The following is an 18,569-nucleotide window of genomic DNA, read 5'->3' as shown; positions in this document are numbered from 1 at the left end:
CCCTTTTTCCTGTGTCTTTTGCTGGATAGTAAAGGTTGGGATCTGCATGCAGGATGAATCATAATAATAGTAATCTTGCTAATGTGTATCAGATCGTAAAACCTAACTGAGGAGCAGCTATGAAAAAAAGGGCACACTAGTTGTCAGCAGGATGAAACTCCTTGCTATAGCTATAATTTGCATTGCTTTATGGTAGGCTCACAGATTTTGGATCATCAAGTAAGTTTCCCTAGCATCCCTGGTATTGTGACCCATCTGGGTTAATAAAAACTAGTGCTGACTTCTAGGAATTAAAATTATGTAAAGTTCTTGTTGTTTTGGAAACAGCTCTCAAAATGAATAGAAACATTTAACATCACGGAGCAGTTGATTCTGATTTACATAATCTTTCTGTTGGTGACTATTTCTCTTTCTATTATGCTATTTAGAAATATCCAAGTTTTAAAGTTGACATGCAAAGACTAAATCTAAATAGTGACATGGCTATTTCCACAGGCTCACTGGGTCTTTGAACTGGTGTTTCCTAAACAGCTGCACTCTTATATTTGGTAATCTTTTGAAAAACAGATCCCTCTGCAGTATCAATTTGTTTCTGAAACTCCAATGAGTTTCAGCTAACAGCCTTTTTTGAAAGAAGAAGAAAAAAAGCACCACACCACTGAGCACATTCAAAACTTTTGGCATGCTTGATGTAATTCTTGGGATCCTGATTAAGAACACATGAGAATTTTGTTTGGCCTAATTGATCCAGAGTTACCACATGGTCCTTAATTTGTGAATGTACCTTCTACTTCCAGGATGGCTATTTTTAACATGGGGGAAAATCTCCCTTGTTTTCAAACTCCATAGCACTGTCTAGAATCTTTAATATAGATTCCTTTAAAAAACAAAACCAAAACTTCAGCTTGGAACTCTGACTATAAGCCATAATTTCTCATCTTCTGCCACCATAATTCCTTCAAGTTTGAATTCTCCTGAAGCAAGAATCATTCCAATACTTCCATCAGGTTACTTATCCTGCACACCCCTTTTCTATGTTAAATGAGCAAAAGATCCATTTGCAAGCAGTAAATAACATCTAACTACCTTGAGACATCTAGCAAATCTCAATTTGAAGAGAATAGCACATATTTATTTCTGAATAGCAGTAACTGCAAATATTCACCACCAGAGAGCACTATATAAAATTTTACCAGCCTATGATGGTAAATATAGACCAGGATCCAAAGAACCACACAAGTTATTTGGGCTTGTATTTCTTGAATACCAGCCTCCCATGCCAGAAGGCAGAATGCTTTTGAAAGTAAATGGACCTTCAAAAACAGATTGTAAGATGGAACGGGGCACATGCAAACGCTCGGACAAAACTAAAATAGCTTTCTATATCCTGGCCTCAACTTGCCTGGGCTTGTCAGTATGCTTTCACTTGATGATTATCCTTTTTATAGAATAAAGTAAAACATGTAAACTTAAATAATAAACAAGAACACCATTTGTACAGTTTGCCAATGAATGTTGACATTAGAATTTTTTAAATATTGAAATAAATCTGAGAAGATGCTGTAAAAATATAAAACGATCTGATGATTCCTGCACTTCTGACTCTTGTGGTGTATGAAAAAATTGTCTAAAATGAATTTTCAGGACTCTGATAAGGCTGATTCCATGACTGATTTTTCAGTCTCCCAAGTGCCAGAGGGCCATGTGAAGGCTCTTCTTGTGAATGGTATCCCTATGAGCTTCTCCATCACATTCTCAAACCTACTTCTGAGAACTAAATAGGAGGCATGCTTTACTCAGTCACAGAATGAATTCCACAGGGATCCTTGCTGAGAGGAAACAGCTAAAAGGTTCTAGGTGCCCACTGACCCAGGGCTGGTTTAGAGCAGGGAGAATGTATCAACACACTCACCTCAGGCTACTTTGTTTCACAGCTGTTTGACATGACTTATTTATATATTTATCTTACACCTTTGCCAACAAAGTGAGTATTAGGGAAACAACTGTTGTGCATATTGTGATTCTTCTATGATCCAAAACGTATATTTATTTAGCAGATTTAACACCCAGCTTTCTAAGGCTCACAACTTTTATAAAATGCATGGATTTGTTAAAAGCCAGACATTGGAAACAAAACAAAAACTAGCCCAGTTGGGAGTATGTGAAGATGTAGGTCTCTGCTTGTCTGCCTCTCTATTCTCTTTCCTGGGTTCCTTCCCACAAGGCATTGTCTTGGAAACCATATATGATGGTAGTTGCATTATGTACAGAGCAGCCTGGTAACGAATGTGAAATTTTTTATCTAATCTCAATATGAAAGAAGAGGAAATCTGATTCAGGAAAACTTGGAAGTGCAAGTCCTGTTTTAGGCAGAGTGATCAAAACTCAAGGTAATGTCTATCAGTCATAGTTTGCCATATGAGCGTTACCTTTGCAGAAATGAAGGAAGAAAAAATACAGCATGCTGTCTTTGATCAAGTTTCATCTATGAATATTTGCCACCTGCTCTTATCAGCCGGCCCTTGAAAATGTTCTGTTCTCTTCCAGATACCTCCATTCAAACAACATTGTTGTTGTACCTGAAGGTAAGTGCCCTTCTGGGTTCAAAATATCTTTAGTTTATGACATTAATTGTAGAGGAAGACATTGCATGAATGAAAATGTTTAAACTCTCAAGTACCTAAATATGTGTGTTGCTTCTAATTTGAGGGTTAAAAAAACCAAAGTGCAATTTATTAGTAAAACAGTACTCCTAAGTGAGGCGCTGACCACATCTGCTGTATTGAGTTAAGACTAGATGAATTATTTTAAACCTTATTAATCATTTATAAAGCACCTGTGTCTCTATTTCTGTTGTTTTCCCAACAACTCTTGGCTGTGTAAATTGCCTTTTCCTTGCCTCAAGCATAATGTAATACAGTATACAAACAAAGAATGTAAACCTATAGGTTTTCACTTCTCTCCCTACAGAAATGACAGTTAACACTTGCTCAACCCTTACAAGTGAATCTTAGCTGCAACTTAATCTAGGGTACCTGCCCTTGAATCTGCTTTACTATCTGTTGATAGGTCTTTATTATTGTAACTTAAGCTACCTTCAAAGTAGAATAACATGTGGTGTATGGATTGAGTATAGCAGGGGCGGGGGGACAGTTGCATCTCAACAAGTCAAATCCTTATCTACTCCCGCGAGCGTAGGGGTAAGGACAACCCATCTGTCAATCCTAGAATCGTAGAGTTGAGAGGACTACAGGGGTCATCTAGTCCAACTCCCCCAATGCAGCAATCATGGCTAAAGAATCCCTGACAGGTGGCCTTCCAACCTATGTTCAAATACCTCCAGTCCTCCACCTTCTGACGTAGTCCATGTCACTATCAAACAGCTCTCTCTGTCAGAATCTCCTTCCTTGTAATTTGAATCCTCCCCTCTGGGCAGCAGAAAACAAGCTTGTTCCTCTTCCATCTGACATCTTAATGACATCAGATGACAGATCCTAGTCCCTTGCACAGCGCTTCCCAAATGCCCAACAGCCTGCTGATTGTTGGGCACTTCAGAAATGCCTGTGCAATGACTTTGCCATCCCAGTAGACTGTGGCTTCAAAAACACCAAGCACAGGGCCCGCAAAGTACGTTGTGCTGACAGCCAGTGCTGCATAAAGTGCTTTGCAAGATGGTTCTTGGACACTGGGAAGCACTGCACAGTGCCTGCAAATACCCATTCAGCCAACCCTCACCCTTACATATATAGTGTCAGGTGTAGGGTAAGTAGATGTGGCTTTCCTGAAACAACCTCATGGATGAAATGGAGAGGCCTGGGAGGCTGGATTAGACTCACAATTGTACAACATATTTTAGCCCACTCCTCAAAACTAAATTGCCAGTAATACTCAGTTCTGACATGGTTTTGCCACCTATTTATTCAGCATGTAGGGATGAGATACTGGCTGTGTTTCTATGCCATATTTAACCACGTCATGAGCTGAAATGAACAAGAGTGGGCATTAGGCTTGTGCACTGCTCTCCTCCTGCACATCCGGCAGCAGAAATTTGGCAACACTTACTCATTGCTTGAAGCTGGCTTGTTTTAAAACTGACAAGTGTTTGTTACAACCGTGATCCCTGGTTCACATGCAGTGACAAGCTGAGATTACTTGAAAATGAAAGTAAACGCTGCCAAAGTCCTCCTGGCACCTTGGAAGGGGGTGGAGTGCATGAACATGAGATTTGCTTGGGCCTCTTCCAACTCTTGTACATTATGCAGAACCATGGTTCAGCTTTATGTGTGAATGCAGCCATCATAGAAGTCTATCTCATTCTTTTATTAAAGTTTTAGTGCGTTTATTGAGTCGGATTTATTCCTTGTCATTTTTCTTCTTCTTTGAAGCAATTGGCTCCCTCGTTAAACTGCAGTTTTTAGACTTGAGTGACAATGCTCTTGAAATTGTATGCCCAGAGATTGGCCGCCTAAGATCTTTACGCCACCTTAGATTGGCTAATAACCAGCTGAAGTACTTGCCAGCAGGTAAGGGATCAGCAGCTTTCTGGCTCAAAAAACTGATATGATTATTCCTGTTGATGATTTGCTATGCACATTTTCAATTCTGCTTGTAGATAAATGGTTAGGGCATGTTGGTTAAGCCTGTTAGGTATTGTCCTTGACATACTGGTTGCTTAAATTATAAGCAATAACTTAATTCATTGCTTTCTACCTATGAGATGAATATGGGGTTAAAATTAAATGATTGTTTTAGTGAAAACACAGTGAGTTTGCTGAAGGCAGAATATCCATCACAATAATCTTTGAGCGTGCCAAGCCTTTATTCTGTACTGCAGCAAACTTCTTATTATCTGGCAAATTAACTGTATTTTAAAATGGGAACTTCCGAGGAGATTTGGTCACAATGAACGAAGGCTACCTCAACTGGAATTTATGAAGGACAGAATTTACCAAGACAACAGCCTAGTCTTAAGCATGTTTGCATGGAGTCTCAGTGGGGCTTACTGCAGAGTAAGAGAGCTTAAGACTACACTTTTAAGTTTTGGGCTTTTTTTGCAAAATAAGTTGTGCATTCTTCATAAAGGTGCTGCAGCCCTGTGCTGTATTAAGTGCAGAAACAGAGTTGACTACGTTAACTCTTCACTGAAACAGGGAGCCAAATGTGTGGTGGCAATAATTCAAAATGTATCATATTGTGAACATTCCATAAATCCAGAACATTTTTTTACTGAAAACTGCTAAAAATTATCATTAATGTTTCAGAAATACCAATTTCAAAAGAGAATGTCTGAATATTCTTGAACTTCTAAAATTTATGCTGTGCACGCACACTATAAAAGCAAGGTTTGTTCAAAGAAGAGCTGGAGTATTTTTACAGAACTTAACACATGACTTTAAGAGATTCAAAAAAGGAGAACTTCAGAAAGAATAATTTACATTATGGAATGATTGACTGCATGTTGCTTAGGAAATAGTCTTTACCGTACAAGGAAGCGGCATTTATTTCCTCCATTTATATGAAAATGGGACATTAAACGTCTTCCTCCTGTGTGTTCAAATCTTTAGGTATGTGAACACTTCTTAAATAGCTAAATATATCACTAGTTAGTAACCATCAGAGTCTAGCAAAAGGTCCAGTGTATATTGAAGTGCTGGTGCAGCGTCAGCTTGTCTAAGGGCCTCTAACCAGCTCTTTATTTTCCCCAAATGCTGTCAGTTTTTCATTTGCACAGTGTGTATTAATCTTGCCCAGCCTGTGATAATCTTCCATTTCTGCTAGGAAATTGACTCTGCTGATCTGTTTTCATTGAGTGCTTTCTTTCTGTCATTACTTTGCAAGCACTTTTCAAACAGGTTTCCTTTCATGGTTGCAGAGCCTGTGAGTATTTTGGCTCATAATCCCTCTTAAGTAGCTTCTCTTTATCAAGATCATGAGTGGGATGGTTGGTATTGTGACAGCTTTTCTAAATAGCTTGATAAGTTCTATTCGCTCTATTCTAGCAAGGGGTTTGCAGTGGGCTTACAAAGTACAGTATTCCTACAGCATTAGTAAGATGAAGCTTACTCCAGTGTTAGCTACATTTCCATCAGCAAGAATGCTGATTTTGTGAAATGGTTGTAGCTGCTTTTAAAATAGCCTCCTGCTAGGTGAGATGCCATGTTAAGCACAGAGCGCTCTTAAGTTGGTGTTGCCATGGTTGCTCTCTGTGGGTTGTATCCAGTGCTCTCTGTCTGTCTTGTGCTAGCAGACAGGTGAGTTGCAGAACACAAGAAATAATGTAGCAGTTGTGTTAGTGGAAGCTCAGTGTGCAACAGATTGCACAGTCTTTTGTGCAACAAAATTACCAGCAACCTGCTTATGCATTCTCTTGCTCTGCAATCTTCCACTGGCACAAAACATTTTGCCAGTGGAACAAGGATACCACTAAGTGTGTTTAACTTAGCACATTTGTGCAAAACTGTTTATGAGCAGGAAGACCAACTTTGGCAGTAACTCAATGTTCTTCTATAATTCTCACAATAGCCCCATAGCAAAGGTTGTTATCCTCATATTGCAGATATAGGGTTTGTGGTTAAGGGAATAGTAACTTGTATAAAATCACTCAGTTAGCAGGTGCCAGAGTGGGGGGGTGAACTAGGGTATTCCTGATTCATAGCCTACTCTCAAATACTACTGCTAGTAGTAGTAATAATAATAATATGTTGGGCAGCTTCCAACATATATAAAAACAAAATAAAATATTGAGCCTTAAATAGCTTCCCTATACAGGCCTGCCTTCAGGTGTCAGGATCCTCCTTCCAAAAACCTATAGGCCTCTCTTATATAGTGTACCAGAAATATCCCCCAACTTTCCCCATTTTTGTGTCCTGGGCTTCTGCTCCCAACACCTTAAAAGCAAAAGGTCTTATTTTATGCTCCTTCTCCCTCTCTGTCTACATGGTGTCATATTCCACGGTGCACTTTCTTCACCATCTCTTAATATTAGTCCCTCTGTTAGCATCTTCAGTCTCCAACCCTGAAGAGAACTACCCTCTTCCCTGCTCAGAGCCACTGTACTGTTCTATAAAATATGTTAATAGAATTGTAATGTGTGGGTGTTGTTGTCTGTAGGGCTATTGAAATATCCCTCATGATTTTAGAAATACTCTCTGTTTTGCCCCATAACCTCCCAATTCTTAGCAGTATCAGATTTGGAAGTTTAACAGATACAGTGGTACTTCAGGTTACATACGCTTCAGGTTACACACTCCGCTAACCCAGAAATAGTGCTTCAGGTTAAGAACTTTGCTTCAGGATAAGAACTGAAATCGGGCTCCAGCGGCGCAGCAGCAGCAGGAGGCCCCATTAGCTAGAGTGGTGCTTCAGGTTAAGAACAGTTTCAGGTTAAGTATGGACCTCCAGAATGAATTAAGTACTTAACCCGAGGTACCACTGTACTGAGCAGTAGATAAAAATCAGCTATTGGTTAAGTTTTTTAAAATTATTACTTTGTAGTTATACTCTAATTAAATGCCCATGACTTACATAAGTTTTAATTAAAATGCTATTAAAGAGATGAACAGCTCTATTTAGGAGATGGACTGTGTCTTTGTTTAGAAAACACCTACCACATTTTGGCATGCTTGCAGTATAACTCTTCCCTTTGATAAATATAAAGACATTCTTGTCAGCCAGTGATTAGATCATAGGATTTGGCATCAGGCAAGCAGAGTTAATTCCAGGTCCTGCTGTTGAATCTGTGTGGCCTCTTTTTACCCATCTTTGAAGTGTTACATGAACTTTATACATTCCGCAAACTAAATCTTGAAAAATTCCAAACCATTACAAGTTCAATAGTGGAAAAGGAAATACGGTTAGCCAAAACTGAAACACTTGGATTAAATAATCTTTGTGTATTTCAGGGGAAAAGAAAAACTTTTGAGGTTATTACACAACATTTTTTCCTTCTTGGTTTCTGAATAGAGACAGTAATTACACTGGCTCATTCAAATCAACCAGAAAATTTTTGGATTCGCTCTTCACTCATACAAACCATTGGAAACCATTATTTTATTCTTTATTTATTTTTTCATTGAGTGAACTGTTTCAAGCCGTCAGGGGTTATGTGAAGCAATTTTTAAAATGGATGTTGCAGGGCAATTTGTGCTTATCTCTGGCAGTAATTCAATCAAATGATTCTGAGTAAGAACATAGAATTTTGGTAGCTTCAGGAATGATTCTTTTTCTCGTTTATTCTGTATTTTCTCCAATATTTTGGATGCTAATTAATTTCTGTTATCTATGTTGTTTCCTCTCCCAAATTTTCTGAGTACTGCAGAAGTAAGTCTAGGCTGCACAATCAATTCCTTGTAGCAGGCCAACTCTTTGTGACATTTTAGTTGGTCCTAATACAGTAATAGACATTAATCTTCCTTTTGGATTTTGTTAATAAACTAACAGGTGTGTGAAACCCTTGTCTCTTTCACCACTTTATGACAGCGATGAACCTATTTATCTACCAAAAGAAATGTTGTGTGCAAGGCATGTCAAAAAGTATTATTAACAGTTTAGAAAGTTGGTACATATAAACTATGCTAATAATGTCTCTATGTGCACTGCTCCTATCCAGATGTTTTGTGGTTTTATTAAAATATTTTCACTCAGCATGAAATTAATTTTTGAGATTTGATCTCCTGGGATATGGTGCTGGCTACTAGCTTAAATAGTATACAAATTTCGGAAAGAATAGTGGGCATTTCACTGGGAGAAATGGAGTTGTTTTTTAAAATAAGTTTTAATAAGTTTTACATAACAAATTTTAATTCAAACAAATCATCCACATGATTTAGGATTCCCCGAATCCATTGACTTCCCTCCACCCTTCCATGGTTACTATTATCAATCTTTTCCCCAACTGCTTCCCTTCTTTTCTCTAATTTTTAAAGAAAAATAACCCTTGTTTACATAGTTTTTCATACATTACAAGCATTACTCAAATCCTGCCAAGGTTTTTAGTTGTTTACAGTGTTCTCTTAAATACATTATAAATTTCCCCCCTTCCTTCTTAAAATTCTTCTCTTCCTGGTTTCTGATTTTCCCAGTCAATTTTTGTCATTTCGGTGTAGTCCATCATCTTCATCAGCCATTCATCTCTGGTTGGAATGAGAAATTGAGTTTTTATTCTATCCCAACTTGAGTGTACTGTATCTTACTTAGGTTTTGATGTACATTATGTTCATTGCCCTCAGTAGAATAACTGCATGTTACTCCTCTACATTATGAAACTGATGAGTGATGCAGCAACCTCATAGAGAATTTGGACATCCTTTGGCAACATAAAAGAGGCCTTCAGCTGTATAGTCCTGCTAACTTTGCCCTGCTGACCTTGGAGCCTAAGACATGAGTAATTGTCATCAGCTGATCTATTTAATCTTTGGTTAGGTTGCTGCTTAAGATTCTTATACAACTTTGTTAGTGACTTGTGCATGCTTCCTGTGAAAAAGCCAAACAAAGGAAAAACTGATTTGTCCAATCTCCCTCCCTCTCTCCCTCCCTCCATGGTTTCTGCCCAAAATGGCTGCTGCCAACCAACAAAACACAAACAAGTAAAGAAGTGTACAAACTCCAGCTGTTTGGATATCTGAACCAGTTGTCTGTGTGGCAAGGTTTGGGTATAATTCTTTGTGTTCAGATAACTGAGATTTTGGATAATGAGCATTCCAACAGTGGGGCCTTTGTGTATAGGGATTATTCCATTCTGACTCTCACGTTAATTAGTACAGATGTTGAAATGTAGGAAAGACATGGCAACTTCAGACATAACACTACATTCATGCCTTAATACTCCATTGCTGCAGACAATGCTCCTGTCAAGATTAGATTTTGTTACAAGTGAAAAAAGCTTTATGCTTTCTTTATCTCATATCTTTGAAAGAATGTTCTGACAACTAGGTCTTATTAACATATACTGGTTTTATTTATAAGCACAATAAAGTTAAGTTAATTTTTTAATGTCTAACAAGATTTGGAAGTTCTTAAGTTTTTGTTTCAGAAGCATGTTGCTTATAAAACTTTCAGGTTATAGCATCTTACTGTAAGATTTAATTAAATATAGGCTTATGTTTACTCAGCAAACATTAACAGTTAATTATAGATTTACTAAGTGAAAAGCTTCATGTTTTGCCAACTTTTATGGTAAGTGAATTAATTAAGCAGAGTTGGCAATGACTTAATCTCCCAAGCCATTCTGTGGTAAAGTTGCCTTTCAAATACTATTTGTATTACTGCCTTAAGAAAATAGGACTTTGAAAGCAGTCCTGAAGCAACATACTCCAGAATTTAGCTAGGCTACTTCAGAGTAAATGCCTTTAGCCCAATTGGTTATAATTAAGTACAGGGAACTTGAGATGAGCTGCCCATGATTGTACCCCCAAGGTCTTTATGCCTGCAAAGAGCTAGTTTGTGCATAACTTTGAAAAGTACATTTTACATGTCGTGGGGCAAAAGGGGTCACAAACCTTTCTTGGGTGTCCTTTCCTACACGTGCAGGCTTTCAAACAGGGTGTGGACAGACTGAACCTAGTACTAAATACCATGGTTTAGTGTGATGTGAACAACCTCCCAGGCTCATGAACTCCTCTCTCCTCTCCGAAATGACTGGAAGGAGAAGGTAGAAGCTTTTGCTCTCCTTAAACAAAATGCACGACATTATTCAAAACTTTTCTCTGCATATCCTACGCTGTGTCTTAGCCTTATACTTTGCCTTCAACCCAAACTAAATTGTCTTACAGGCTTCCTGTAGTCAGCTTCTATGTTGAGTGTAGTCATAAAGGTGAAACTTTTTTTCCATTTTAAAATACCTATCCGGTTATCTAAAGGAGTATGTGCATCTTTTTTTCAGAACAGTGTATTTTATAGACCTAAGAATCAGAGGATACCACTTCTAAATATAGAATTCTGTAGTTTTGTATTGCATCTAATTTCATCCTTCCTTGTACCATTAATCTTGCAAAGCATGTTGTAACTACATGTTCATCACTGTGAGCATTTATAATATAACCTGGGAATGATCATTCATTATGTCAAAATCTGTTTTGCTTAGCAATTTGCATTGGTAGTTTGGATCTACCTATGTGCTGGGGCTGAAAAGTTCTATTCCCTTCTTTCCCCCACCCCCCTCAGAACTTTCCTCCTTGGTTGCCAAGAAATACAACATAGGTGTTTAGTATTCATGCAGATGAAGATCCCTCTAAAATGCTTCCCAGTTGCTGTTTTTTTCCTGTTCAAAAATTCCTCAATGCTCTACTTAGTATTTCTCAAGAGAGCTAAATATTAACTATGGCAGCAATGTTGTCATGAAGAAGCAGTACTTAAAATCCTTGCCCCTTTTCTTGGCTAAACTAATACATTTTACATTTGCTTTCCAAAATGTCCAACATAACAATTTTATATTCCAGTTCTATCGTTGGGTAGTTAAATGATACAGTAATCTGTAATTCTAATATGTGGTTTCAGTAGTGTGCTGCAGAATATTCCTGGGAGTGAGAAATCTTGATTATAGCCTTTAATTTTCTTCTTCTGTGTGTGCCATTGTATTTCAGTGCAGCTGCATGCACCAATAAAGATTATATATGCCAGCCTTGGAAGGATTTTGGCTTAACAGAGAAGCTGTAAAACCAGGGGTAGCCAGCATGGTACCCTCCAGATGTTGTTGGACTTCAGCCCTCTTCAACTCCAGCCAGCATGGCCCAGTGGTCAGGGAAGACAGGAGCTGTAGTCTGGCAATATCTGGAGAGCACCAAATTGTCTGATCCTGCTGCAGACCAATGAAGCTGACCCTTTCTGTTTCGCAATTGGCACAGGCGCAGTTCCCCCCACTTTCCTAATTTAGTAACAGGCATAAAAATATGTGCAACAGGACGGGGTTTGGTATGTCAGGCACACTTCCAGGAGTATGGTGTTAAGTGAATGGACCTGTGGGGGTTTGAGGAGAACATTGTTACATGAGCATTTAACTCTTGCCAGCCCCTTGGCAACGTTTAAAGCAATGCTGTAGTCTAAGCAAAGTAGGTTGCTTTAAACATGAGTACTTGCTTTCAAAGGGCTGTATCTAATTAGTGCATTATTTTTTTATAGATTATTGCAGCCAGGAAAACACTCGAAAGGAAAAAGGATGCTTCTATGCTATTTGTCTTGAACTACCACAGAAATCGGGATGGAATGGGAACGCTTTCTTAGCTTGCTGATAGAGAACATTATGCACTTTGATTGCCATGTTGAGCTAGTTGACAGTTTTGACAGTATGCAAAACACAGATTGGCATAGTTTCTAGCACATATTTCCCCCTACATTTTGTTCTGTTTTCCCACTGATTTAAGGGATTTCTGAAATCGATGCATCCAGTGCATTGATCTTGGTTTATGTTGTAGTCCAGTATATTTTGTTCATAAAGATGTTACAAAGAAACAGTTTAATAATGACATTTGTTTAATAATAATAACAACATGTGTTGTGATTGTACTACCAATCTTCTTTTTAGCAGATTTGCCAGTGAGAGCAAATCCCCACTTAGCCATGACTGGGTTGTTAGGATAAAATTGAGAAAGGGGAATAACCATGTATGCTGCCTTGATCTCCTTGGAGGAAATAAGGGTTAATAAATGGTCTGAAATGCCATTTGGATATGATGTAGGGGATATGATGTAGGGGAATTATCTATCTGCTTCCCCTCCCTTTACCCTGTTCAATAATTTCTGGTGTGGTCAATGGGTCTTTGAATGGAAAGTGTGTAAACCTGTTGTGTAATTCCTTTCGGTTTTAGATTTTGAGCTCACAGACACTTAGGGCAGACACTAATAAATGTGACTAGATTGCAGAATTAAAATGATTTGCATAGCCTATAGAAAATGCTGTTAAATTTTCTAGGTTTTTTACAATAGAAACAGAAGACCATTTTCTGTCAAAACCCTGAGCTACCCTGTGTTTCAGAAGCCATCTGTTTATGGAACTGTGCTGTAAACTCTTTGCCTGATACAACTTGTGGCACCATGTTAAATCTTGCTTTTGAAAACCCCTTTTGTTAATGTCATGTTGTATTTTGTAGTGCGTAGTAAAACCTGTAATGCCACTATACACTAGCTGCAGACTTTTTTGTCGCTATAAAGTCAGAAATAGCTTAGTGTTCCATTCTTTTGTTCATAGAAAGGGGGTTGTGTATGTGTGGTGTTGTGATGGATATGATAACACATTCAGATACACTGTTTAAATTATGCTTTACCATTTTTCTTTGCTTTTTGTTTCACATGTAGAATCGCCTAGCTTCAGTATGTATGGTAGAAATTATATACAAAAGAAAAGCAATTTAATTTGTTTCTGTTTCAATGTGGGGACTTAATTCAACATTGGTTATGTAATCAACTAGTGTGATTTATTAATGAGTTTAGGATTAGGATTCAAGTTCTTCACTTACAGAGTTTATGTGCAGAATGAAGAGTGCCTTGAGGGAAGTTGTTCTGATAAGTCTTATTCCCATTGTCTCCTCGAGTGTATTCCCTATTTTAATAAATAAAAATATAATGTAGATACATAAATCTGTGTTAATGCATGCCAAATGTAAACTTGAAGATATTGTTAGTTCCAGAATAAAGTGAATATCTCTTATTTTATTTGTTTACCTTGAAAGTAGGGCTTATTCCTACCTTGATACAGTGGTGCCTCGCAAGACGAAATTAATCCGTTCCGTGAGGCTCTTCATATAGCGGTTTTTTCATCTTGCGAAGCAAGCCCATTGACAGCTTAGCGGATTAGCGGCTTTTAGCGGCTTTTAGCGGCTTATCAGCTTAGCTGATAAGCGGCTTAGCTGCTTAGAAAAAGGGGGGGGAAGGGGAAAAAACCCGCAGGAACTCGCAAGACATTTTCGTCTTGCGAAGCAAGCCCATAGGGAAATTCATTTTGCGAAGCGCCTCCCAAACGGAAAACCCTTTCGTCTAGCGGGTTTTCCGTCTTGCGAGGCGTTCGTCTTGCGGGGCACCACTGTAAGTAGTTGTTCTATCAGCTAATATGCTTTTCAAGTAGTAATGAACTGCTTTTTCATAAAAGAACACTGAGCTTTCCTGTACCACATTGTAAATAGTTTAATCCCCTCCTCAGACATTAACTTTACCCCTCATTGTGTCTTTATTCTGGGTTGGAGGATTTGAGTCTCCTGACCTTTGATGTTTCCAATGGCATATTGAGCCAAAGGCCAAAAGACCAGAGGGGAAGTTATGCAGCTATACTGAAGTTAAAAGAGCATTAAGTTGTCAGGGCTGCTTTGATCATTTTCTGAGAACACTGTGATAAAATTCAGATAAAGAGCCCCAGGCTGTAGCATCAAAACAATACACTGGTGGTGGTGTTTTTAATGTAGATGTATGCACTTTAACATAGTCCAAAGAAGAAGAATCATCATCTGCCAGTGAGAATTGATTAGGAATGGCATACATACCTAAAAATGATCTAATTGGGTGGTTCTATGTGGTGATGGTATCCTTTGTAAATAATATTTTATATTGCCTTTATGATTATAATTGTATTGAATTGTGTATGTATAATTGCAGACACTTAAAATTGTTAGATTCAGCATGGTTTTGTTCTGTGCTTCAACTTGTAGTAAAGATAACTTGTACACTTGGAATTCTGAGTTTCCATTTGCACCGATAAGTTTAGTGCTCTTCAGCGAAAGAGACTCAGAAGGGAAGCACCATTACATCTTGTGCTTGTCCACCTGTCTTTTCCCATCATCAGGGCCATGGAATAGCAGTTGCCCTGTGAGAAAACTATAAGAAAGAAGTAAATGGGAACAGCTGCCTGAATCCAGTGGGCTAAGTAGGGAATGCCCCTGTCTCTGGAACAGGGATCATGCAGCTGTGTGCATAACTCTGCAAACCCATACAAATTCAGGAGACTTTCCAGTGTAACCTTAGTTGGAGGAGGTAGAGCTGTTATTTGCTGTTTGCTCCGCATGACATATGAATGTGGATGTTTTCAGCGAAAAGAACCGTGTCAGCTAAGGAGTCCAGATCGGCAATTAGATGTCTCACATGGTAGTTTTCACAGAGAATAGAGCTAGGTAGGTGACTTTGTGCACATGGAAAATAAATCTGGGTGGAATCTACACACATATAAAAACTGCTCTGAAAATGCATTGTTAAGCGTTTTTAAAAACACATGGAGTTTTCCATAAGGCTCACCATCGCCATCTAGAGTGACATTGTATATTGCGTTTAAAACGCACTTAAAACATTTTATTTGCAGCTGTATAGCTCAGTCCCTGCTGTAATATCAATGACTTGAAGAAGCAAAGCAAATGCAGAGGGCGGAAGAGGAGGGGAAACAGAAATGCAGGATTGGAGCAAGATCAGACAGCTGTCAAACTGCTCTATGAAGAGGCCCTTTCCTAACTTTCTGAAGCTTTCAGGAAACCTGGTTTGGTCTCTAGCACATTCCAACAATGCTTAGGAAATACAAAGCAATTGAGTTTTTAAGTAATATTCCTGCAGCTGATGCAAGAAGCCAGCCAATGTCTTCCATTTTTCCTTTCATGCATATGATCTCACTAGTTCTATCATTGGGCTGTTGACTTTTATGTTTGGAATAGGTAAATGTAATTTACTAGTAGCCAATAGGTGACAGGGGCCCCAGCACAGGAACTTGAGTCTTTGCTATCAATGCTCAGAATATTTGTTTCTTCTTTTAATTTTATTTAATGTATCAAAACATGCAGAAGTTAAAACACACACTCCAAGCAAGAAGCACATTTCTGTAACATAAAATGTATTTACTATGTGTTTCAATTAGTAACATAGGTCAGTATAGTAATCACAAGCACATTAAATACAGCCTTGTGTTTAAACAAATTTGGGTATAAAGTTGAGTAGACATGAGGATCTATAAGTACAAAAAGTTAGTACTTTTTAGAGTTGATATTGCTTGGACAGTTGTTTTCCAGAATACTTGAGCATTGTAACATATCTCAGTTGTTGGCACAGCACCAATAGTTAACTATTGCCAACTTTAAAGATCTCTAATCTAATTTAATAGGTGTTAAATGCCATTACATTGCCATTTTTATACAATTGTCTCTTAACATTGAGCTCACAGTAAACAAAGTTCAAGCTCCAAAAGAAAAGACCAGATTTCTCAAGGAATTTCCTTTTGCAAATCCTTCCCCATTTTTGTTGATAATCTTTTACATCTGCAGCATCAGTGCATATTAAAAAATACATTTTTGGAGAAAATCATCCAATCCTTTATTTAAGTATCTTCAGGTAAGGACTTTTCTGTCTGTACAAGTTGGAGAATATTCACTTCTCAGGAATTCAGTTGATAATGAAAAATAAGGTTCCATATCCCAATGTAAAGAGTTTCACATTGCTAAGATTTGTATTATTGTTCATGGTAGAGCAACAAGCTTTCTGTAATGGAGGAAAAGGGAAACCCCATGAATTAGGAACACTGCACACACTACTATGAGAGGAGCAACCCAGTGAGCTTGGTTGGACCCTGCAGAGAAGCAATAAAATGTTAAAAGCATATGGCCATGGGGTCTTGCTCTGGCAGCCATAAATGTGACACCCCCCAAAATAAAATAAAATCCTGCCTTCTTTGTTTTCCTAGGACTTGCCTGGTTGATTGTCAGGTTTTGCTGGTTATTTTCCCAGCAGATCCAGGTATCAGCATTTCTGAGCATAATGGCAGCAGCAATGCTTGATCCATTATTCTAGTGGCAATCGGGAGGGGAAGTCAGGAGGATATTTGAGTTGTCAGGCTGCTGCTCCTCCTTCCTAGTGCTCTAGGAATAAAGCTGTTGGCAAGCCCCCAACACTTATTGTGGGGAACCCCGTGCCCACCATCATGCAGACATCAGAGATTAGTAACAAGGGTTGGGCGGAAGAAGGCTCCCTGTCTTTTAGCCATCGTAAGGATGCAGTAGTAGACTGCATTCTGACAACTTCACAGGGGAATGGGATTGCCATCTTTGTTTTTCCAGGGCCACCGCACTCCTGAAATCTACATGTCAGACGGGAGTAACAGGTGCAGCATTCCCCATCACTTCCTCGTGCTATGTATAGCTTCACCTGTTTACATTTCTGTCTGTCAAGTATCTTTCAAAAGTACAAGAGCTCTAGGAGAAAAACAGTAGCAGGGATGGCCAATGGGCAGAAGATTTGTCCCTGGCCACTGTAGCTGCAGTAGAATGTGCTTGTCATCTGTCTACTGTGGAGGCAAGTGTGGAGAACATTTTTTATGGGTATGTTGGTGGCTTCTGTGGAGAAGAGGGACATAAGGATTGTGAGGCATGATGGTGAGCCATTGCAACAGACATTGCATGTGACTGGGTCCCCACTGAAAAAGAGTTACTGAGAGAAGGCGTTTCTACCAGATGGTCTTCATTCTGTGTGCTACATCCAGTGGAGCTGGTGGCAGTGTTTGGGGATGTATCTCTTTAGGGGATGGTGTTGAAATTAAAAAGTTGCATTGGAACTTTTTTATTTGGTTAACTGTCATCCTGTGCCTTGCCTCAGTGCTAGGAAGAACATATAATAATAGTATTAAAGGTAAAGGTACCCCTGACTATTAGGTCCAGTCGCGGATGACTCTGGGCTTGCAGCGGTCATCTCGCTTTATAATAATAGAATAACATACAATGATATTGTGAGCTTTTTAATTAAAGGGCCAGTGCCATGCTATTTTTATTGTAATTATTTGTATGATGTTTATGTACATCTAGATATAGTTTTAATTTTATCAATGTTTAATTGTTTTTTAATTATGGTCCCCCCTATGTTTTGGCTGTTCCTATTTTTATCTGTAAGCTACCTTGAGTCCCTGTCAGGGAAGCAGACAAGGTATAAATAAATACATCCTCAGCCTCATACAGCCGTACCTTGGTTTTCAAACACCTTGGGAGTCAAACATTTTGGCTTCCAGACAATCAAAAAATGGAAGTGACTTCCACAGCTTCCGATTGGCTGCAGGAGCTTCCTGCAGCTAATCGGAAGCCGCACCTTGGTTCTCGAATGTTTTGGAAGTCAAATGGACTTCCGGAATGGATTCTGTTTGACTTCCAAGGTACCACTGTAATGTGCTGCTTTTTTTACTTTGAAGGTGGCCAGAATCTTTACTGCATAGTTAACGGCTTCTGGGACCTCTCATCAACTCCAGGAGGAGAGCGTGTTTTTAATTATTTGTACCACCTATTTTCCAGTTATAATGTCTAGGCTCTCTGTCTAGGCTCTGCTGCTTCCAGCTCTGCCCATTTTTTGCCCCTTGCCTGGCAGAGTTTCACTAGCGCAATACAATGTCAATCCATTATGCCCCAGTAACATTTTGTTCCACCAGCACAAGGGGATTTTAGTAGAAATCCAGTCCTCACCCACCTAATATAATCTGAAGTAGGGATCACACTGTTTGTTTAGATATATGTGTCTTTAACACAAAGGATAAGAAGAAGATGGGATTTTCAGATACGAATGCTTGCTGGCGAGGCAGTGGTGATGAGAAATAGATCTGTCTCGCCCTAAGATATGAAAAATACCTTGGCCTCTGCT

General features: G+C 38.8%; 1 protein-coding gene across 9 annotated transcripts in view; it reads left to right on the top strand.

Annotated features, from left to right (window-relative positions):
• The window catches only part of LRRC28 (leucine rich repeat containing 28), a 49,057-nt gene that overhangs the window by 8,645 nt on the left and 21,843 nt on the right, over positions 1–18,569 (top strand). For 4 of the 9 annotated variants that reach the window (XM_053366168.1, XM_053366164.1, XM_053366169.1 and 1 more), the window contains 2 exons: positions 2,548–2,585; positions 4,386–4,523. In XM_053366168.1, the coding sequence (XP_053222143.1) occupies positions 2,548–2,585; positions 4,386–4,523 (176 nt within the window). Of the gene's footprint in view, positions 1–2,320; positions 2,391–2,547; positions 2,586–4,385; positions 4,524–18,569 lie in introns of those variants that run through there. The other 5 variants (XM_053366172.1, XM_053366165.1, XM_053366171.1 and 2 more) reach the window with 3 other exon arrangements.

The sequence above is a fragment of the Podarcis raffonei genome, chromosome 14 (assembly GCF_027172205.1).
Source record: "Podarcis raffonei isolate rPodRaf1 chromosome 14, rPodRaf1.pri, whole genome shotgun sequence".
NCBI lineage: Eukaryota > Metazoa > Chordata > Lepidosauria > Squamata > Lacertidae > Podarcis > Podarcis raffonei.
This window is presented reverse-complemented; position numbering and strand designations above follow the sequence as displayed.